Genomic DNA, 24,589 nt, shown 5'->3' with positions numbered 1-24,589 from the left:
GTATAAGATATGAATGATGAAACTCTCCACTTTCCTACTTGGTAAAATACTTTTTGCAATGCTGGTAAGGTACTTGGTTGCAATGTAAATAAAATATTGTACAAACAGGTCCTTTAGATATGATATATATACAGAAAACTGTTCCACATCCTTTTCAGGCACATGATGAGGTACTAGGTTGTTTTCATACTTAGTTTTGTCACAGATGAAGATTTCATGGTGGTCAGATTTGCATAGGTTGATGTGGGATTGTTATAGCCTTCAGGGCATGCTGATCTTAACCAGTTGATGGAGACCCAGTCTTCTTGCCCATGGTGTTGTCTTTTGAATGTTTTATTTGTTTGTTCAAGGTAGGGGCCCTTGTATGTAATGTCAGAGGTGTTTTGGGTTTTGTTCTGTAGGAGTACAAACCAACCAGCATGTAGATTTTTTGGGATGTACTGTTTCTTCATGTTTTTGTTTGTCTACAGGGGTAGTATTGGATTATTTTACTTGTTTGTCACTTTAGGCACTGTTTGGTCTGTGATTTTGCACCTCAAAACACTCCATGCCAGATGTTGCTGTGATTCTCTGAAAGGAGAGGATGAGGCTGTGAATGAGAATGGATAATTTTCTGGATAGTCAGGGGCGCTAGGGGGCACAGGTAACTGGTGTCACAGAAGAGTGTATTTCCCGTGTTACAGAATGGGGTGCCTTCTCTTTGTAGATTAGCAATGGCCTTACAGCAGCAGTCCTTTAAGTGTTTTGGGATCATACTTCAGCGAGTTTGTCATAATTGATTCCTAAATGGACCCTGTTGATTTTTATTTTGAATAGTGCATCTGCTTCTGTTTTCTTGCTTGGTATATGGTAAATGAATTCAGAGATTAGTGGAAGTTGGTGCTGCTAATGGATGGAGTATGTGTCATGACTTTTGGTGAGGGCATGAAGAGTCATCAGGATGGTGAAAGGAGTACCTTTGAGGTGGTTTGTGCAATTCTTGGTTGGAATCAGTAGTAGTAGTAGTAGTTTGCCATTCCAATGAAATTCTGTGGCCCTTTGATGCTGGTTGGAGTTAGGTATTCTTTGACAGCAGACACTTGGTAGTTTAGGGGTTGACGTTGCTTGCTGATATTTGATGATGCAGGAATTTGACAGAGGATTCCTTGATAATGCATTTGTTAGGGTGTGGCCTACTACCAGGCAGTTATATTGGAGTAGAGACTGTACAGGCCTGATGGAGCAGGGGGGGAAGAACTCATACACAGTTTGCAGATAAACTTACTTTATTAGCAGGCTCTGGCCTTTTTTAATATGACCTGCAGCCTGCATAGTATCTACAGGTGATTCGTGCCCATGTGGTTGAAACCACATGATGCCAACACAAGTACCATATGAGCATGTGGCTGTGAGGGCGCTTTGTTAGAGGCTGCCAAACCTGGCACCTAAACCTGAGTTTAGCAGCGAAGTTGGGAAGCTTACAATGCCCCCACAGTTTAAAGCACAGGCTGTACTCCTCTGATGATACTTCCTGCCTTGAAATTAATTATACTGTAGCCAAAGAAAGAAGACTTATAGACAGAATAAGGTGAAGTAACACATGCACACATCCTACTCCTCATCGTTTTCAAGCTTTTAGTACAACATTCATTCACCTGTGGGTGGGATGTGTGCCATAGGTGGGGTTGACACTGGGTTCTTTGATTTGCTCATGAACCAGTGTCTCGCTGTTTCATTGTGTGAATGAAGACTGTCCTGAATACCTCCCGTGATCATAATCATTCCAAGGTATGTAGAGGTATGCCTTAGTTTTACCAGACCACTGAGCTGATTAACAGCTCTCCTAGGGCTGGCCCGAAGGATTAGACTTATTTTACGTGGCTAAGAACCAATTGGTTACTTAGCAAGGGGACCTACAGCTTATTGTGGAATCTGAACCACATCATAGCGAGAAATGAATTTCTATCAATTCCTCTAACTCTTCATCAGCCGGCCGGAGACTCGAACTCGGGCCTAGCGAGTGCTAGTCCACAGCTCTACTGACTCGCCCACCGAAGAGCTCAAGGTATGTAGAGGAGAATTGGTGCTACCCTCTTGCTTCAAGTGCGTATGATCCCTGGATCATGTGCATGCAAGGAAGCTTCCCATGCATCAGGTCACTACTGTATGTTACCATGCCAAGCTTATCCAGAACTCCTGATACACCTGTGCATGCTCCCTGAAGCATAGCAGTACAGAGGGTTCAAGCGCAAAAGGTTGCCACATTACGATACTGCTGTGTATCATGATGAACTGTATGTTCAGGACAGTGTGGACCTCAGGTGGTGCCTAGTTCTTCCAGAATTCCTGATGTATACAAGCATGATCCCTGGATTTTGCCCATGCAGCAGAGGGTTCAGTTGCAATAGGTTGACACATATCAGGGGGAGCCTTGTGTCCATGATTGTGCAGACACTCTGGGTCTTCTGGTTATCCAAGAATCCCAGTGTGTATGTGCATGACAGTGCATGTGAGCTTTCATCCATAGCCTCCATAGCTACAACAAAGAGCTCAAGTTTCAACTTCCATACAAAAGAACTAGGGTCTTCCCAGCCTTTTGGGACCCCCTTCAGCTGTAGCTTGAGGGAGAAACAAGGGGTAGAAGGAGGGGATGCTAAGGTAGACTGCTCTGTTCTAGCTGCTGTGAGTAGGGATAGTCTTTTTCTTTGTGATGGTTTCAGACAACTTTTCAAGGACTACCAGCCTCCCATCTCTTGGACACAGATCCTGTTTCCAGCAATCCTCCATTATCTCTCAAGCTCTGGCCCTGTCGGCAGAGTAAGATGATGCTGGAAAAGAATGTGCAAGAAGTTGTAGACAGCTTCTCCCTAGCCTTTAACAGTAGTTTTCTTTGTGAGATGTTAACTGAGGGGTAGAGACTGGTGACCAGTCTCTCTCTGCTGAATGAGTTTTGTGCTGCTGACACAATTCATTTAGAAACAGCTCGTTCTTTGTTGGATTCCATTAGAGAGGGTGACATGTCTTCAGTGGATTTGAAGAATATGTATTTTTCAGATTCCTGCTCATCAACCCTGCAGGAAGTACCTATGTTTTAACTGCTAAGGTTCTCACTTAAGTGTTCAGATTGATGTCAACTTGGGCACTTTGCATTATCTGGGTGACTGGCAGATTCTGGTATCATAGAGAAGCAGTTGCTCCATAAACAGACTGCTTTCTTGCCTTTTGTCATGATAACTTGATCATGGAGCCCAAGAATTAGGGTTATATGGGGCATGCTGATAGACATGGTAGCAGCAAGAGTTTTTGGTAAGGTTCTCACTTCAGCAAGTTCATGGAGGTGACAGCACCGTTCCTGTCATGACAGGAACAATAAGCTCAGCATTAACAGGTCGTCCTCAGTCACCTGTTGCCTTTGAGATGCTTGTACCTCTCAGGCACCTCCACCAATGCTCAGTTCAGTGGCAACTAAAATGGCATTGGTTGGCGTCAAGTAACCCCTCCTCTCACCTTGCGTGGTGGCTGGACAATGGGAACCTCTTAGTGGGAGTTCCTTTGAACTCCCCACCTCTGGAGATGTTTGTTCTTAGATGCTGGAGAAGGTGTGAAGCTCACACTAGGGAAATCTCTCTGCTATAGGTGTGTGGACAGAGAATGACCACCATTTTGCACATTAACGCCTTGGAAATATTTCCAGTGGAGAAGGCTGCAACACTGTGAGATTATGTGATAGGCACTCTGTATAGTGCTGATGTCTGACAGAAGTTGGCGATACAGATGCCCAAGTGAGTTTATCATGCTATTGAGCTGTCAACCACAGACATTTGGGCTTGAAGGAATATTGATGTAAGCCAGCTTAACTGCCAGGGCAGTTAATACGGACAGATTCGTCCTTATTTTCACGTGATTTACTTACTTTTTGTATAAGTACTACATAATTTAATGATCAGTGGGGGTTGAATTAAACAAATAATTAAGGTACTAGGCAAAGACTTTTTAGTTAACCTAATCCTGGTAGTATGTAATTTAAAGTTAGGGTATGTCAGTATTTGTTTGTTTTTGATTTTATATAAACTATAACAATTTTTGTGTTTATTTACAGTAGTAGTGTTTAGAAATTTCATAGATTCATACATGAGCCCATGTTAACGTGATAAATGATAGGTTGCATTTTGCCATAAGTGGTTTTGATTTATTTTTTCTAAGAATCAGATTTTTAACTTCCCCTGAGGTGATTGAATAAAGTTGGGTATTTTTATTGGTTAGGTTAATAGCCCCATGACTGAGTTGCTCTACCCGAGCAACACTGTTTAGCGATTCTAACAGTACTTGGTGGTACCTTCAACTCTAAGCAGTCTTTTTTTTTTAGAGCACGTAAAAAACATTTCAGCAAATGCTGAAAAATTAGGTGTTGCTGAAAATGCTTCCTATATCTGCCATGATAATTTTATTTGTTCCACATGGTTCAACTTTTTTATTTTGCTATTGCTTGAATGCACTTATGTCTGCAATTTTACATCCTCTAAGATTCTTTCTCATTTACCAAGAATACTTGAAATTTTGGTTTGTTTTTCAAATCAGTGGTAATTATGATCCCAACCATTGTTTAGTCAGTGTTTCAATTATTCCATTTCAACAGGAATTTCCTATAGTACCTTAGTGCCCACACCACTTTATTCCCCAAAACTAGTGCTTACAGTGTGCTAGGGATGTAAAGTCACCAATCGGCGCCAGGATAGTGTTTCGGCGGCGCCATTAATTAAGTCACCGCTGAGCTTGTTTTCTTTGGTGACTTCCGTTTTCTTCTAAACTCAATTAGTCACGCCTAAAACGTGCCAGGTCACGCATTTTAATCATTTTTACTTTATGGTATTTATACGAATGTCCACATTGTGTATCACATGTTTCTTCATTCACAGGCATCAAGACTTATCTATATTGTAGCTCTGTATGTTTTGTATTGTAATTTGTACTTGTTCACTGCATATTATTGTTTATTGTTTCGACCTCAGGTCACAGTCAATTCCATTGTCTCTCACGGAGCATGTTTTTTGCCGCAATATAAACTGCCTGGATCTGTAATGTAGCAGTAACTTTTACCTGCTCGTTTCTTTGACACCTTACAGTGGTGATCTTAGGAGTATTTGCCATTAGCGGACTCTTCGGCGACTCAGTCTTGGCTCCAGGATTTCTCCAAAACGCTCTTAGCGGCCTTTGACGCGGCGCTGTAACCAGCGTTTCCTTTTTCTGACTCTCACTGTGGTGGGACCCCACCAGCGTCACTAGCGGAACCAAGATAAAGACTTTGCCTTACTATACCCCACTCCAGGCAGAGAGGGTCAAAGGAAGCCAGCATGGACGCGGATATCCCCCCTCCTTCATGTTCCAACGCGGATTTTTTCGGACTCCAAGTTTGGTTACCTCCCATCACAGCCGCGCCGCCCCAGATCGGAGGCCCTCCGCAACTCCACACCAGCAAAACACATCTTACGGCGGGCAACACAATCGATGGGCTTTCACCGTTCTGCCGCCGTTTACGCAGGGGAACCCATCGAGTGGCTGCGCGGGTAGGAGAGCCACTTCAGAATCGCGGACCTCACGGACGAAACCCTACAGGCCGACACAGTGCTCAACGCCCTTCCGGAATCCGTGTACAGAAAACTCATCGCGAGTACCGAAACACACACCCTCAGTTTACAGCACCACAAAAAGTTCCTCCTCGAAGCTTGCTCCTGCCCATCGCCGAGTTGGGCCGCCCGTGCTATCGATTTGCCAATAATCCACGCCACGACCTCAATCCAAGAGACGGTAAGGGCATGGTCGTAGATCTCCTGTCAATACCAGTCTTGGGTAATACAAACAAGCGGCAGGAGATAAGCTTCACTCGGAAATCTTCCTTCGCCAACTCCTCCCGAAGTACGCAACCAGATCGCTCACCCTTTACACCATGCCTGTCGAGGACCTCATAGAGGCGAACCACAACATTGTGTTTCACAGAATTATGTTAGAGTGACTTAATGCTAGTCTTCGTACTGATGTTAGTCTTTTCTCAAAATGTGGGAGTTCAGGGAGCTGTTAGTTTGAGTTTCTCATGTTTTTAGAATGGTGGCTAGCAACCCTGTCTCCCATGCTGGACTTCAAGGCAAAAGAGCTATGAGCAATGAGGAAAGGAAGTAGTTACAGTTTTGGAGGTTATGTAAAAGATTCCCTATTATGTATGGTTAGATGCTTTTGCTTCAAGAGGTCAGGTATGGCAGATCTATGGGCTGTCAACTGTTTTTGCATTGATTAATGCACCACATCAGATAATATCCCATATGATATTTCTAAGGGGGATCATCATTAAGAACCACACTCAGTTTAATTATGGGGATACACCTTTACTAGTGCTGTAGTGTAAGGGAATGATCCATATTTTGTATTTTGAGAATGCAGCATGTGTATTTTTAATGGTTTAAATGGGTTTTTGGAAATGTCAATCAAATTTTGTTGCATTTTATCCTGAAGACTTAATGCCTATATACTCTGTTTACTACTTTTTGATAGATCCTGCGATAACAGTAGGCATATGGTGCACTGTTCTCTCATTCCTGTTTTTATCTCAATCCGCATATGTTTGATGTGAGCCAGTCTAGCCCAGGCTGATATAAACAGACATTGCCATTTGAGTTTAATTGTGTGTTTTTTTATCAGGGTTTTTGGCAGCAGTTGACTTTGTCTCAAAAATCACATTCGAAATGTTTTATTTTGTCGTAGACACTTGCATGGAATAAATGAAAAATGATCCTAAAAGTGACTCTCCCGTTAAGCCAAGCCTAAAGATGTCAAACTGCCTGTTTGACAATGTTGCAGTTGAAGGGCTCAGGATTCAACCCCTTTATGAATTATCCGATTGATACCCTGAACATTATATTAAAATACTTTTTATGCTTCATGGAACAAATCTATGATATTACATAGAACACCCACCTGCCGGCACCCCTAGTTAGATTGTTATCGTCTATGTTACTGGCGGATTACATTTAGTTTTGTAACTGTTGTTTATTTGAAAAAAATTAATTTTTAAATGAATTTTCTTCACATACAGACCAGTGTTTGGCTTAGCTGCTATGGTTGATAATACTAACGTATAAGAACGGGTATTTAGGCTATGTTGAAACAAATGGGTTGTGCGCATTTTGGATTTCTTTAGACAGTGTAAATAAATTGTTAGGAGAAATAATTGAAAATTATTTGATTAAGTTTGGCTAAATGATGATCACAGTTGGTCATGCATTAAACCTTACATTTCATTTTATCAAGTGATTCTCCATGGAGATTAATACACGTTGGTTTCAACTGCCTTTAACTGAAAACGCACATGAGTGCAAATTTAAAAAAAAAATGAATGTTTAGATGGTAGTTTTTGTTTGATTCATTCATTCTTGGTTTTAGGTGGGACAATTTTCCTACAAATCTAAGACTATGAAGATGTGGATACCCAGAATAACATTGACTTTGTAACAGCTAATGTTCTCATTTTATGAGTAGAGACATTCTCACGGTTTTTATCGCGATCCTCTCATCCCTCCGCTGTTCATTTCAGCTCTCATTACGGCTTACAGATAATCAATTCCTTGTGTAAATAAACCACCTTGACTCGCGTGGACGGGGCAATTACATCTCCCGGCAAGATGTGGCAACTTCGCGTGGAATCAAACCGCCCTTGGCGGGCCGAATTTATTGCCGCCTGCCCAGAGTAAATAACAGCACAGGGACGAGCCATTTAATGAGAAAATAAGCACTTGTTTCGATAATTATTTGATCTCCCCCTTATCTGCCTCCTTTTATCTCCTACTTGCGATTAAAGCTCACCCCGTCAGTTAGGCGGAGGGGCCACGGGGCAGTTGATGGGCCTGGATAATTATAGAGTTTGGGTTGTTAACGGGTCCATCCGCTAATTTTAACCGACGTCATCAAAACGGTCGTTAAGTCTTTGTGGATTATTACCGTCGTAAAAATCTTCACCGATCAGCAAAAAGAGGAAGGCATTCCCTCGTGCCGTCTATGGAATCAATTAATTCGGTCATGAAGTAGCTCTTGCCCCGTATTTCGGAACTGGAAGCACCTGCTTTCCATGCTACCCGTGCAGCTTACCGTCCCCCCCTCTCTCTCTCTCTCACTCTCAGGAAAAGATAAAAATGTAAACACAATAAGGCTATTTATTTTCACTGTCCAGGTGTTTTCAAGAGCCTGATGCTGTGGATGTTATTGTAAAAGATTTGTTTTTGTACTTAGTATTACCTCTGCCTGCCTCCTTATCAGGACTACTTGAGAACAAATAAAACTATTTCATTGGAAATTTATGAAAACTTTTATTGGGCAAACCCCTGCACTTGATTACTCGTTTCGCACAAACTCGTGAAATAAATATTATTTTAGTTGCTTTGGTAGAGGCTTTCAGTGTTTGATTACATTAAAGAGTAAAAAATATATTTGATTTATCATTTCACACAGAATAGACACACACACACACACACACACACACACACACACACACACTTCTAGAAAGAAATGACTGCAGAAGGGAGAAAGATAGAATTAACATTTCTTTTATGTAGGTTTGGCATTTGTTCATGACATCTGCGAAAGACTAATATTTAGCTGTAGACCAGTAAATTAAAAAAAAAAAATGAATTGCAAGCATCCACAGAATAAGATTCAAATGTTCTCACTGCTAGACAAATTAACGCGGATCTTTCCTAGATAGTGACCTCCACGGGGGTTTTAACCCGGTATGTATCCACCTTTGCGGCGTGTTTAGTACATGCCCGTTGGGGATGACCTTAAAAACAAAAAAAAGACTGTAAATATCATAAAGATAATAACTCCCCAAGAAATATTAGTCCTAGATAACGACCCCAAGGAGGGTCACTATCTAGGAAAGATCCATTAATGCGGCTTGGATTGCTGGCAATTTTAATGATTTATTTGGGAAAGAACTTTCAATAAATTAAAAAAATACATTTGGTTTTCCAGTCGGCCGTTTGAGAAGCTGAGGCAAGTTTTGTCACCAAACGTTGAATTAATGAACCTGATTGCCGTTACAGAGGGAAATTACACGCACAACGGAAAGTAGTTTATACAAAAGTGGTAACTATTGTCCTAACTTAAAGTCACGAAGGTATTCTACAATCCGAAGTCTCCACGAGATAATGAAAGATACAGGCTTGCTGGTTGCTTTGTTGCAAGTTTTCGCAAATAATTATTTCTTGTGGTTAGCACGCTTGAACCGGAGAATATAACTTTCCCGGTGTCACATTACCCGTATTTTAATATCTTTGGAATTGTTCTTAACCTTTAGAATTAGCTGTTCTCGTGCTTTATATTATTCCACCAGATATTGTATTTGATAACGTCAGGAGTGCTTGATTTTGTTTTTATATGGATGATTTTGGTACATTTCATTCATCACTTTAATTGAAAATCGATGCTTAAATTATCAGTACTGATCAGCATCTAATATCATTAGTCTTTGATAGTTTCATAGAATATAGCATCTCAGACCGAAATTTTCAACTAGGGAGCAATTGCAGTTTTGTTAGTGGTTTCTGACTACACTTCCCACGACGGGAAAGGTGTAAGGAGCCCACAAATTAAGATTTGTTAAACATATAAGACTTGTCTCAAGTCTTAATAAATGGTATACTGTGACAGAGAGATTGTACCTGTCTGTAGTACAACATCGCTCTTCTATTTTTTTTTATACTATCGTATGAAAATTAAATTCAGTTTTGTGCAAACTTGCCTTGAACATACATTCAAGACTGGATTTTTTTTACTGTTGGCCCAGCGTTCGACTCTCCTACCGGCTAATGAAGAATTAGAGGAATTTATTTCTTGTGATAGAAATTCATTTCTCGTCATAATGTGGTTCGGATCCCACAATAGGTAACCAGTTGGTTCTTAGCCACGTAAGATAAATCTAATCCTTCGGGCCAGCCCTAGGAGAGCTGTTAATCAACTCAGTGTTCTGGTTAAACTAAGATATACTTATTTTTGTAGTACAGAGACCGAGGCAGGATTAAGGTTGCCGAAAGCAAGCGCTATCACGAGGAAATTGTTTTAACAGGCTTCATGCCAAGTGACAGGGCCGCCTCTTGAAGTGATAGGTTTCACAGGGAATACTGAACGAGACAGAGAATGGGTGTCCCTTTTCGTGGCTTCCATCATTATCCTTGTTTGGTTTTGGAAGTCCTCCTTTGGTCCACAGCAAATTTTTGAATGAGTTTCTTGAAAAACTTATTCTTCCATGTCAAAGTTGTATTTGAATAATGTTTTCCGTTTTCTCCTTTGTCTTCAAATGTTCACTTCTTTTTGTTCTTGGTGCATCTGACTGAAGAAGGTGATTCATGTGTTCTAAGGTTCTTTTTCTAATATAAATGTCTGTTTTTATTATCTGACATGTTTTCATATTTCAGAGTTTCTTTTCCACCAACTTGAATGTTAAAAAGGCAGCACTTTAATTAATAGGTGTTCTCAATAATACATTGTATTTTTCCTTTCTTGCTTCACTGTATCCTGGGCATGGTAATCTATGGGACTGACATGTTCAACAAGTCGTTCAAGCAATTCCTAGCAATCAATCGTCAGGCCATTTCAGGTGAAAAGTCTTTGATTTCACCCCAACTAGAAAAACTGAGGGCGAAAAGTTTGTCCCTTGTGAGAGCAGTGCTCAATGCAATGGTGGTTAAGTTTCTCATAAGTATGATTTTTACTTATTTATGCTTTATGTCTTGGCCAAAGTTAAGTTACCTTAGTTTAACCAGACTACTGAGCTGGTAGGTTGCTGGCCCGAAGATTAGATTTAGTGGCTAAGAACCCTTTTACTTAGCAACGGGACCTTGTCTTGGAACCACAATGAGGTGAATTTCTGTTGAAATAAATTCCTCTAATTCTTTTTTAAATATTTTTAGCTCTACCCACCCCTCCAATGAAGAACTACAGGCTTTTAAGGTGGTTCACTGAAGGTATGTTAGTTTATTTTTTTGTTTTAAGTTCCAAATGGTATCTAGGTGCTCGGTTATTTTGCTCAATGAAAATGGTTCCGTTATTTATCCTGTTTAGATGCTGAGAGGAACAGTTGGCATTGAGATATTTTATCATTTTTCAGCCTTGTAGAATTGTAAGATACTAAAAAATTAAATTGTCAGAATAGAATGAGAAGATTAGCTGAGATATTTATATATATATATATACATATATTATATGATATATAAACAGTATATATATATATATATATATATATATATATATATATATATATATATATATATATACAGCCCTAGGAGAGATGTTAATCAGCTCATTGGTCTGGTTAAAGTAAGTATACTTTTTTTTTGCCCTATATATATATATATATATATATATATATATATATATATATATATATATATATATATATATGATCTTTAGCCTCAGCTTGTTACCATTAGCGTGTCTTCAGGTAATCGAAAACCTAGCATTCCACTCTTATCCTATTCCCATTAATCACTATCCCTAACTATTTGATCTTCCCATTCGATGCAACCCCCCTTCCCGCACAATACACGCCCATGCACGCGTGTGTATCCATCCAAACAAACATTGCCCACACACAAACACACACACACACACACACACACCTTTTGTCCGTCCGGTCTGCATAATGTTAAATCAATGGGAGGGATGAGACCGGGATAAAACGTCAGCCTCTAATCAAAATTCAATAACGTTCCCAGAGATGAAGAGGTGAAACAGGACGATAAGGGGGGTGGGGTGGGGGAGGGGAATTGGGAAGAGGGAAGGGGTAGAAGTTCACGACCTGAAATGGAAAGTCATAGATTTTAATAGTGGTCGTTTACAGCCCCTTGTTTCCTCTCCCCTCGACCATAGGCTGTTTTTTTGTATACGCTTGTTTATTCATATATTTAGGTTCGCCCTTCCCTGCCACGCCGCCCCTTACTGTTTGGAATATTTCATATCTTATTCGCATATTCATATCAGTTATTGGTTCTTGTATCTGATTTCGTGTATTAGTTTTAAGCTGTAAGAAGTGAATAGTGAACCCATAAATAAACAGTAGCTGGGAAATAAAGAAGAATATCAGCACCTCTTCAATTAAAGAATCGTAATCAGAGCTTATAATTTCTTTGATTAAGCAGACATAAAAGCTGTAGGGTAACAACTACTTAATATCTTAATATTAAGAAGGAAATTGTTCTTTTCAGTCGTTTCAATGTACCGCTACTACTGAATTTACTTATTATCGTTGACTGTTAATTCTGATACCATGACGACCACGGGAATGACAGTGTCACAGTCTAGAATCCATAGAAGCAATGATGAGTAACTTGCTTAGAAGGATTTATTTGTTAAGATGAAGTCCCTTGATGTCAATGCACCTCACGCTGTGCATTGTAGGCATTACTTGTACTTTGCAGCTTCCCTTCGGGCCCCAGCTGCAACCCCTTACATTCCTTTTACTATACCTCCGTTCATACTTTTTCTTCCATCTTACTTTCCACCTTCCGCTAACAATTATTTCAAAATGTTCAGTCCTGGATGACCTCATAGGTCCAAGCGCTTGGCCATAGGCATAAATTCTGTATTCCGATCCAATCCATAACTGAATAATATAAGAACAGCTGTTTAGCACATTTATGAATATGGCTGTCGTCCTTGTAAATATTTGTGCAATCGGGTATTACTTGATGATATTTCGAAAGTAGAGATTTCTCGCGCATTAGCATGTGGTTAAACGAGCTAATTTACGCATAATTTAGCATGTAATTAAACGAGCTAATTCGCCTATAAATTAGCATGTGGTTAAATGAGCTTACTCGCTCATAAATTAGTATGTGGTTAAACGAGCTAATTCGCGCACAAATTAGCATGTGGTTAAACGAGCTAATTCACGCGTAAATTAGCATGTGGTTAAACGAGCTCATTCACACATAAATTAGCATGTGGTTAAACTAGCTAATTCACGCATAAATTAGCATGTGGTTAAACGAGCTAATTCACGCATAATTTAGGATGTGGATAACGAGCTAATTCACGTATACAGTAGCATGTGGTTAAACGAGCTAATTCACGCATAAATTAGCAGTGGTTAAACGAGCTAATTCATGCATCAATTAGCATGTGGTTAAACGAGCTAAATAACGCATCAATTAGCATGTGGTTAAATGAGCTAATTCACGCCTAAATTAGCAGTGGTTAAACGAGCTCATTCACGCATAAATTAGCATGTGGTTAAACGAGCTAATTCACGCATCAATTAGCATGTGGTTAAACGAGCTAATTCACGCATCAATTAGCATATGGTTAAACGAGCTAATTCGTCCATAAATTAGCATGTGGTTAAACGTGATAATTCGCTCATAAATTAGCATGACGTTAAACTATCTATTTCACGCATAAGTTAGCATGAGGTTAAACGAGCTAATTCACGCTAAAATTAGCATGTGGTTAAACGAGCTAATTCGCGCATAAATTAGCATGTGGTTAAACGAGCTAATGAGCTGATAAATTAGCATGTGGTTAAACGAGCTAATTCACGCATCAATTAGCATGTGGTTAAACACGCTAATTCACGCTAAAATTAGCATGTGGTTAAACGAGCTAATTCGCGCACAAATTAGCATGAGGTTAAACGAGCTATTTCATGCATAAATTAGCATGAGGTTAAACTATCTATTTCACGCATAAATTAACATGTTAAAGAGCTATTTCACGCATAAATTAGCATGTGGTTAAACAAGCTAATTCGCCCATAAATTAGCATGTGGTTAAACGAGCTAATTCGCCCATAAATTAGCATGTGGTTAAACGAGCTAATTCGCTCATTAGCATGAGGTTAAACGAGCTATTTTACGCATAAATTAGCATGAGGTTAAACGAACTATTTCACGCATAAATTAACATGAGATTAAAAGAGCTATTTCATGTATAAATTAGCATGAGGTTAAACGAGCTAATTCACGCATAATGACTGCTGCGTGGCAGTGGGGTTGTTGTCGGTGCTGATGATGGACGGGGTGCTTATGGGCTTTTGTGTAGGTGTACCAGGTTGCTGATTCTTTGACAGTTTTCTACACTGGGGTTAAATCTTATTTCAGCAGGTTTATATATATATATATATATATATATATATATATATATATATATATATATATATATATATATATATATAATGTAATTCTAATAGCACAATGCCCTCTTAACTTCTCGAATTCTTTGCGCTTTTTGGATATGCTTGTAACTACGAAGCCGAAAATATCAGACGGAAGAAATTGAAGAGCCTGTGAATAGCGGTCGCGAGAATCGAACCCGCGTTACCATATTCACAAGGAGGTCACGTTGCCGACCTGGCTACGAGAAGGATAAAAGTCTATCGCCTCTCGTACATACATATACCTGTCGTTTTCTCAACGTGACCTCCTTGTGAATATGGTAACGCGGGTTCGATTCTCGCGACCGCTATTCACAGGCTCTTCAATTTCTTCCGTCTGGATATTTTCGGCTTCGTAGTTACGAGCATATCAAAAAGCGCGAAGAATCGAGAAGTTAAGAGGGCATTGTGGCTATTAGAATTACATATGTGTCTGGTAAAAGTGACCAGTAGATTCTACATATATATTTCAGCCCAAAAAGCAATAAAAACGATTGCCCACTTGGCTACGATGGTGAGGATGGGTCTATTCCAGCTCTAACAAAATATATCTGAAAACGACAGGTATATGTATGTACGAGAGGCGATAGACTTTTATCCTTCTCGTAGCCAGGTCGGCAACGTGACCTCCTTGTGAATATGGTAACGCGGGTTCGATTCTCGCGACCGCTATTCACATGCTCTTCAATTTCTTCTGTCTGGATATTTTCGGCTTCGTAGTTACAAGCATATCCAAAAAGCGCGAAGAATTCGAGAAGTTAAGAGGGCATTGTGGCTATTAGAATTACATATGTGTCTGGTAAAAGTGACCAGTGATTCTAATATAAATATGACCAGTAGATTATATATATATATATATATATATATATATATATATATATATATATATATATATGCCTGTGATATATTTTCTGTTTAAACAGAATTCCATCTAATAAAAGGAACCCATAAAAAGGCAAAAAAAGGTAGAAAGTTAATGCTATGTATTTCGGAGAATAAGTATCTCCCTCGACAGGCGAGTATGAATTCATACTTGCTTGTCGAGTGATATGTCGGTGAGAAGAGAAACGAACCGCTACATGGTGTCTTTATTAAGTCTCCAAAAGTAGGTACACACAGTACGGAGGCAGGTATTTAACTAACCCCGTAAAGCCAAGTGACTTCGGCAAGGTTGACAACAGCAACAAGCAAACGGTTGTTAAAGTAAACAACAACAATACACAACACTCCTCCGCGCTAACATAAAAGCACAGAAAATTTTCATTACTTAAAACACTATAGTAAAATACAGCACAGTTACAATAAGTACAGTTACAATATGTAAAATACATCCTTCATTCAAGAACTCGTAATTCTGTAAAAATCCAAAGTACGGGTTAGGAACTTTATTAATTATATAAATTTTTTTTTTTTTTTTTTTACAACACTTAAAATAACACATCAAGAATACGTAAGTCTGTCCGGCGGACGACGTTCTCTTAATGGGTAACGCCTCTCACTGGTGGAGTTCTGAGTTAAAGTTACATGATCATCCAAAGTCACAGACAAAGGCTCACCTCCCCCCTTAGATGAACTGTCGGAACTGGACTTACTCAAGTCCTCAGTCACAGATTCTCCCAGTGGTGACTGTTCCTCTAAACAATAATCAGAAAATTTGTTTTCATACCTTTCCTCTGAGCTTAAGCAAGGATCATTTGTTATGGAACCGTCAGAATACTGAAATTCAGGAACAGCAACAAGCTGGTCGATATGTCGACGCCACACCTTTTCCCCAACCCTTACTGTGTATGAAACTGGACCAGTCTGTCCGACAATAACACCATTCTCCCACTTAGGTGATCCCCGAGCAAAACTTAATGCCTGAACACGTTGACCACATTTCAGAGTTCTTAATTTACGGTTAGTATCCGAAATCAGTGTCTCATGCTTCCTTTTCATTTCAGCTTCTTTATCAGGCTTAAGCAAATCCAATCTTGTTTTGATATGACGTTTTAAAAAAGCTCGGTTGGAGTTAGACCAGTTGTTGCATGTGGTGTAATGCGATATTGCATTAAAAACTGACAAAGCTTTAGTTTTAGATTTTCCTTCCCTTTCACCTTTCTAAGGTTTTTTTAAAAGTTTGCACGGCCCTCTCGGCTTCTCCATTAGTTGATGGTTTGTATGGCGCAGAAAAAATATGACGTATCCCATTAGCCTTGGTAAAAATGCTAAACTCTGATGAAGTAAAGGCAGTTCCGTTATCCGAAACTATTATATCAGGAATGCCATAGGAAGCAAACTTCTCTCTTAAAATACCAATTGTGTTTAAACTACTCGTTGAACTAATGACCTCTACCTCCATCCACTTTGAATAAGCATCAATGATAACAAGATAAAAATTACCCAAGAAGGGACCCGCAAAATCCAGATGAATTCTTTGCCAAGGTCCACCAGGCCATTCCATGGATGAAGAGGAGCGGGACTAGGTTTATTTCTAACACTTTGACAAGCAGTGCAACCCAGCACCAAGCTCTCAATGTCTTTGTCTATTCCAGGCCACCATACATGCAATCGAGCCAAGGATTTTGTTTTAATAATACCTTGGTGACCAGAATGCAATTCTCTCAAAACTGCTTTGCGATGTGCCAAGGGTACTACTACTCTTCGACCCCATAGTACACAACCACCTTCAACAGTTAATTCTAATTCTTTGCTCTTGAAAAGCTTCAACTCTTCCTCAACGAAATGAGGCCACCCAGACATAACATATTCATACACCTTGGATAAAATAGGGTCGGTTCTCGTTGCAGAACGTATGTCTCGGGAGTTGACAGGGATTTTATCTAGTTGTTCAATATTGAATATTGAAGACTCATCCCTGACATCCAACCTCTCTGAGTTATTGCAGAGTCTAGACAAGGCGTCTGCATTTGCATGCCTTTGGGATACCCGGAACTCCAGATCATAAGTGTATGCTGATAAAATAATGGCATAACGTTGCAATCTAGCAGCTGCTAGAGTTGGGAGCCCAACCTTCGGACTCAGTATCGCCAACAGAGGCTTATGATCAGTAACCAAGGTGAAATTCCTACCATACAAATACTGGTGAAAATATTTGACACCATATACAAGAGAAAGGGCCTCCTTGTCTATTTGAGAATAATTCCTCTCAGAAGCACTAAGAGATCGTGCTGCATAAGCTATGGGACGCTCCTCCCCATTAGGAAATATGTGTGTTAACACGGCCCTATACCAACAGATGAAGCATCGCATTCTAATTTCACAGGGTTTTTACATCATAATGAGCTAACACGGGTGCATCAGCTAAAATTGCCTTGAGATTTTTAAAAGAATTATCACACTCTGCTGTCCATAACCACTTCTCATTAGCTCTAAGAAGCTTATTTAAGGGACTTACTATCGTTGAAAGGTTCTTTATAAACCGACCATAATAATTTACTAATCCTAAAAAAGACTTAAGCTCTGTTACATTTTTAGGCTCTTTTAAATTTAAAATCTTAGCAACCTTATCTGGACAAGTTTTTAATCCATCCCTGCTTACTATATATCCCAAATAACTAACACTCTCCTTCAAAAACGAACACTTATCTTTTCTCAGTCTTAAGCCCCTTCCCTTCAGTCTCTCTAGTACTATTTTAAGTCTCTCAAAATGTTCAGCTGGAGTGCGACCACAAATCAAAATATCATCCAAATACACCACTACACCTGGAATACCTCCCAGTAATTTTCCATTTCCATCTGAAAAATAGCAACAGCTGATGCTACTCCATATGGCAGACGTTTAAAACGGAACAATCCCAAATGTGTATTTATTGTTAATAGATAGCTGCTACTTTCATCTACTTCCAATTGCTCATAAGCTCTTGAAAGATCCAATTTTGAAAAAATAGTCCCTCCGTTTAAACTAGCAAAAATGTCTGATAGTTTTGGCAATGGATAAGAGTCAACCTCTATATGCTTATTAATAGTAACTTTAAAATCAGCACATAACCTTATATCATTATTTGGCTTCGGTACAATAACAAGAGGAGAGGCCCACTCACTGCAGTTTACTGGTTCCAACACCCCATTTTCTACCATACTATTTAGTTTCTGAGTAACTTTTTCCTTCAAGGCATAAGGAACGGATCTAGGTTTAAAAAATTTTGCACTTGTATTTTCCTTCAACTTAATTTTCGCTTTTACACCTCTGAAACTTCCCAGATCATCCCTAAAAACCTCCTCATTTTTAGCTAAATCTGATCCAATTCTAAACTACAAGAATTTGAAACATGTTTAATTGACTTGGAAATATTAACCCAATCAATCTGAATTACAGTTAACCAGTCCCGACCAAACAAGGATACATTATTAGAATTAGTAACAATAATTGGCAAAATACCACAATAGCCGCCATACTGAACTTTTAACTTCCGCTTCTCCAACAACTGCAACACAGCCGCCGGTGTAGGTAGTCAAGGTAGTCTCACAAGGCCGAATCTTGATACCTGGAAGTCTCCTTAGTTCATTTGCAGAAAGAATAGAAACTGCGGCTCCAGTATCCAACTCCATACAGATTTTGACATTATTAACAACAGGGTACAATCTAATGGGTGGTGGAGACACCCTATTTATACAAGCGACTTGAAGGACCCCCGCATCCAAATCCGCTGTATCCTGAAGACTAAACTCTGCTGCCGTCAACCGAACATCATCCTCGACACAGCTATCCGAAACAGCATTTACTTTCCTGTTTTGGTGCACAACTCCATCCGAAGAACTGCGACAGGCTGATCTTGTGTGTCCCACTCGACCGCATGAAAAGCATTTCAAATGTCGAAACCTACAGTCATTAGGCTTGTGAGAACTTCTGTTGCATCGCCAACACTTAGTCTTGACTTTATATACACTGCAATTCTCGGCAATTCCCTGCTGCATATTCCTCGAGTGGAGCTCAGCCATCTCCATACTGCATGCAATACCAACTGCTTTCTTAAAATTTAAATCATTTTCAGCCAACAATTTAACTCTAATTTTCTCGGAAGAGATCCCAACAACAAACTGATCACAAAGAGCTTCTTCCAGGTAGCTGCCAAATATGCAATTCTTGGCTCCTTTCTTCAGTTCAGCAACATAAGCAGCTATATTTTCTCCCTCCTTCTGGTAGCGCCGGTGAAATTTGAACCTCTCAGCAGACTTGTTTTTCTTGGGTTCAAAATGGTTAGTCAAAATTTCTTTCAACTGATGATAGCTCTTGGCAGTAGGCACCTCTGGAGAAACCAGATCACGGATGAGGTTATAAGACGACTTCCCAACCAAAGTCAGAAACGCAGCTCGACACTCACTCTCTGCCGTAATCTTGTTCAAGTGCAGGAAGCAGTCAAAACGCTCACACCATGCATTGAAGTCTTCTCCCTCTTCAAAAGGTTCAATGTTGCCGATATTAGTAGCCATCCTCGTCGCCAAATGATATGTCGGTGAGAAGAGAAACGAACCGCTACATGGTGTCTTTATTAAGTCTCCAAAAGTAGGTACACACAGTACGGAGGCAGGTATTTAACTAACCCCGTAAAGCCAAGTGACTTCGGCAAGGTTGACAACAGCAACAAGCAAACGGTTGTTAAAGTAAACAACAACAATACACAACATCGAGGGAGACAGTGTCCTTCGAAATATACTGTATAGCATTAACTTGATACCTCTTGGCGTTTTTATGGGCTCCTTTTTTTGGATATATATATATATTAGAGTGTGCGTGTGTGCGTGAGCGTGCGTGTTCTTATGTGTTTGAGAGAGAAAAAGCATGTGATTGAGAAACTTCGCTTTATATTATGAGTTTTTAGCAAAGGACGTGCTGTGCATTTTTCTTCAGTATGTTCTGAGCAAACAGGGGAAAATCGGGTATGGTGTTCCAGTGTAAGTTAATGAGAATGAGATGTAAAGCAGGGCATTTATGTTGATCCTGTAGTGATAATCAACTTAATTGTACCTTCATGATGCTAGATCAAGAATGCAATTTTCTGGTTAAACCTGTCTTATTGCTGGAACTAAGTAGTGCCTTGATTTGTTCATTCTGTTTTGTGTTATCCTTTTCACTCTGTTTTGTATTATCCTTTTCGCCGTTCGTACTTTTACGGATGTAGTTATCCCTACGTAGTGTGAATGAAAGTGGCAATGCATTCTGTGCATTTTAATGACAGAGTGGCACTGGAGCCGAGGTAATTTTTGATGGGCGTTGACCCAATTGTGAATTAATCTTCATAGGAGTGGAGTGTGGCTCATAGTTATCGTTTTTTCATGTTTGAATACCTGTGGTTATCAGCATTGCTTCAGAATTCCTCAAATGTTGCCGGGTTATTATTATTATTATTATTATTATTATTATTATTATTATTATTATTATTATTTATAAAACAGCAGCCAAAAGGTCATGAACTTGCTTAGGGAGCTTCTAGAGAGTGAAATAACATTTATGTGAAAATGAAACACGAGAACAAATGGGCATAAGTGAACATATATAACTAACAGGAATGTACCGTAAAAATAACGTCAGTATGTAAGGAATGTAAGCATGTCCATCGCGCTCAGTACATATCAAATACATTGTTACCCTGCGTTGTCTTCCGCAAGGTTTTGTAATAGTTAAACGTTGAGTCAGTTACACGTGTTATGAATAGGAAAGAATAAATATATGGATACACCAAGCATTTTATATATGTAAAAGGATTACCAATTACTGTATATATGATACATAATTAGCTGGAAATTGCTAGTTTAGATTTAAAATGAAAACTAAATGGGAAGTATTTAGAACTGGGAAGCCTTCCTGTTAATGAGTACTCTAGTGCCGGCGGCGCACCGTTGGTGAACTGGAGGGTGTTTGCATCGTCCCATCGGGCCCTGGTTACTTCCACTTTTTAGTCTTTTACATTACCTCCATTCCTGCTTCCTTTCTTCAGTCTTGCCGTCCAACGCCTCTTATTTTTTAGGGCAGCTATGGGATTTTCCTCTCAGTCCACCTTAGGTCCTTGCACTTCATTTCCGTTGTTTTCTGGATCTCTCTACCTTGCTGTCCAACCACTCCAACTCCTTCTTTTCACCGTTTTATGCAATGAGTGGTCGGTAGTGCGTTAGTGCATGACTTGACAGCCCAGATTTCATAAATCAAAATCTATTGCCCTTAATGAAAGGGGCTTCGTCTTATTAATATTCATATGATATAGGGTAACTCCGGGTTGCGTCATTTCTCGTGGAACTGAGTATCTTGTAGATGCTTACTAAATCAGACATTGACCTTGCCGACTCGTTCAATATGATTGTGTGCTCATTATGAATAGTGATAAATGCAAATAATATATTATATATATTTATATATATATATATATATATATATATATATATATATATATATATATATATATATATATATATATATATGTCAGAATTTCGAAGAAGAATAAAATCATAAGTGAGGAAATATGAAAAAGTTAGTACCAAAGAAGTCAGTGCCGCAAAGGCGATCGCCTACAACAAAAATTGTGAAAGAGAAAAACTCTGGCCAAAACACACATACACACACACACGTATGTATATTATATATATATTATATATATATATATATTATATATATATATTATATATAGATATATATATATATATATATATATATATATATATATATATATATATATATATATATATATATATATATATATTTACAAATGGCACCGTGGTTATTCCCCATTATCACCAACAATAGACCAAAAGTTGATCACAGCATGAAACTATTTTGGTCCGTTTCCTGAAAAATCTGTCGTACCTTTATTAACTTAAGCAGTGAATTATGAACGTAGTAGTACATGGTAGTTGGTCGAGGTCATTGCGAAAGAGGATATGAGGCTAGCACCCTCCCAAAACAGTAGATGAGAACCAGAAGATTAACACTATGGAGCCACCCCGTCTGAGGGAGAAAGCATTTTGTATTATATATAATATATATATATATATATATATATATATATATATATATATATATATATATATATATATATATTATATATATATATATATATATATATATATATATATATATATATATATATATATATATATATATATATATATATATATATATATATATATATATATATATATATATATATATAATATATTGTCATATCACCGTGACATTTTTATATATAAACATTAAGCTACAAATGTCGTTTTAATATCCGATTCGCTACTGTCCGGTGTTCGGGTCACGTAATTACTAAATTATTAACCACTTATAATTCTCCCTCGGTGATATTCCTGAAATACCGCGATTTGATATTAAACGACAATTGCAGCTTAATGTTTGTGTATATAATATATATATATATATATATATATATATATATATATATATATATATATATATATATATATATATATATATACACACACACACAGAATGTGTATATATATACTGTATGTATACACATATCTATTTATACATACATAGATAGATAGATAAAGGCTTGTGAAAGGTATTGGCACAGCCAGTCACGATCTAACCCAACCCAGACAAAAAAAAAAGAAAGAATTGAGAAAGAAACTTAGAAATATGCAGAGACCAAACAGAGACAAGACAAAGCAAACACAAGACCCGGCGAACATAATGGCCCGTGATAAAGAGGATGGAATATAATGATATTCAAGATGCTGTTGGGTATCATTAGTATGCCCCATCACGTGATCGGTGTTGACAGCGGTGCCCTCTCATTCTCTCCAAATGCCTAACTGGGGGGGCAAACTATCAAATTACCTCATCTGCTTATATCTCAACAACCGGCCGGACAGACCGGCTACTGGCATTAAGTAGAGGAGGAGGCATTGGCAGGCACAGAAACGAAGAGAGAGATAGAAAAAGAAAAAGGGTTTTTATCAGAGCCCGTATTGTCTTTGACGTCACTTAATTATAGCTGGAATTCGATCAAAATTATGTAAGTATGGTCGTGGGCAAACAATTTTTTTTATTTGTCGAATGTTAAAGTTCAAAGTTGAAACCTTGTTTTTGTTGGTAAATCATACAAGACAGGTAAAGAAAACGGCGTCATTTCTTAGCAGAAACGCTAGGGACTGGTGAGGGTGTGCAAGGATCTCCAAATGGCACGTTAACACTTACCTTCTGAACGTTAGGGTCCCAGTAAGGTGGATGTCTGCTAGTGTAGTTGTTGGGGAGAAGTGAGCTGCAGATGTTTCCTTCTTTCAAGGGAGTGAGCTCATCAGACATTCTAAGGATCCCTTACTTCTTCCTTTCGTGTGTTCTTGAAGTCTACCTGGAATCAGTTTGCATCACCCAGCTATTTTCTACGTATGTCCAGATCCTGTCTCCTGAAGAGAGAGGTTTCTGATTGGGAAGCTGTCAACTTTGGAAGATAAAATTCTCCTCTCTTTTTGCATCATGATTGGTTTGCAACTTACCTCCCCTATGAAGAGGACACTTTTAATCTTTCATTGCTCTGTTAATCGTTCCCATGGTTATTCCAATATTCGTGATCTTGTTACTTGGTCGCTCTTACCTGTGCCATTTCTTGCTCGTGTGGCCCGTACGATTCTAGCTCCTTGTGAGTCCAGCAAGGTACCTGACATTGTTCTTACTCTATTTTCTAAACAGTTTTAAGGACAAAATGGCTCCAGTGCTTTGTCATCTTGTTTTTGTCTTAATCTGAATTCATGATCCTATCATTTTTCTCAGAAATACACATTAGTTCAGGATGTTGCATGGAAAGGAGAATCATCAAACCTCTCTCGTTCTGTTGCTGTCACCTTTAATGTCACTCAGCCTTTCAAAATATCACTCAGTAGTAGCTTCCCCAAAATTACTCAGTAGCAACTTCCCCAAAAACCTTGAATCTAATTTTATTGTTTTAGAAGTTTCCACATCCTGATGCCTCTAAGGTATTTTTCAGAAATTTTCATAATCATTTTCTACAGAGCCGTCCGTATCATAATTTTACTCCCAGTCTTTTTAGACTCATTTCCACTTCTTTAGTCAGCAATTTTATATCTGCTGCCGACTATCTATTTCAAGTAAAGGAGCACCGTCCGTACTACCACTTTTCCATTTTATTAAGGCAAACTTTTGTCTTTTGCCGCCAATGCTTGGAGTTCTGTATCAGTCGGTGTTTTCAGAGCGGTGTAGCCAGCCCTTTGTTGGAGGTTGCTCTGTCATTTCGTCCAGGTGTAGCCCCTACTATTTCACCCCGGTTTCATTTTATTTTAATTTTTGTTCAGGTATACTTTCTAATGTACGGTGATGTTATTAGATGTCTTCTGTACAATGGTGAACATATAAACTACTAAACCCCAAAATTGGTTAGATTTTGTGGCAACCAAATATAGTATTCAACTTGGTTACCATGTGCTTGCGCCACCGTACTCTGACCATTTGACATT

The 24,589-nt window shown here is 38.8% G+C and overlaps 2 protein-coding genes across 3 annotated transcripts in view; one reads left to right on the top strand and one right to left on the bottom strand.

The window, feature by feature from the left end:
* LOC136852554 (heparan sulfate 2-O-sulfotransferase pipe-like) overlaps positions 1-24,589 on the top strand; it is a 423,978-nt gene that overhangs the window by 3,490 nt on the left and 395,899 nt on the right. The gene's annotated exons all lie outside the window — the stretch shown is intronic.
* LOC136852223 (uncharacterized) lies at positions 15,611-16,108 on the bottom strand. Its single transcript, XM_067126669.1, has one exon. It carries the CDS (start codon positions 16,106-16,108, stop codon positions 15,611-15,613), a length of 498 nt encoding a protein of 165 aa, XP_066982770.1.

Source organism: Macrobrachium rosenbergii, chromosome 25 (assembly GCF_040412425.1).
Source record: "Macrobrachium rosenbergii isolate ZJJX-2024 chromosome 25, ASM4041242v1, whole genome shotgun sequence".
Classification (NCBI taxonomy): Eukaryota; Metazoa; Arthropoda; class Malacostraca; order Decapoda; family Palaemonidae; genus Macrobrachium; species Macrobrachium rosenbergii.
This window is presented reverse-complemented; position numbering and strand designations above follow the sequence as displayed.

Coding starts and splice junctions, on each gene's coding strand:
- LOC136852223 (XM_067126669.1), bottom strand. CDS start 16,108: ATGAAAAGGAAGCATGAGACACTGATTTCGGATACTAACCGTAAATTA.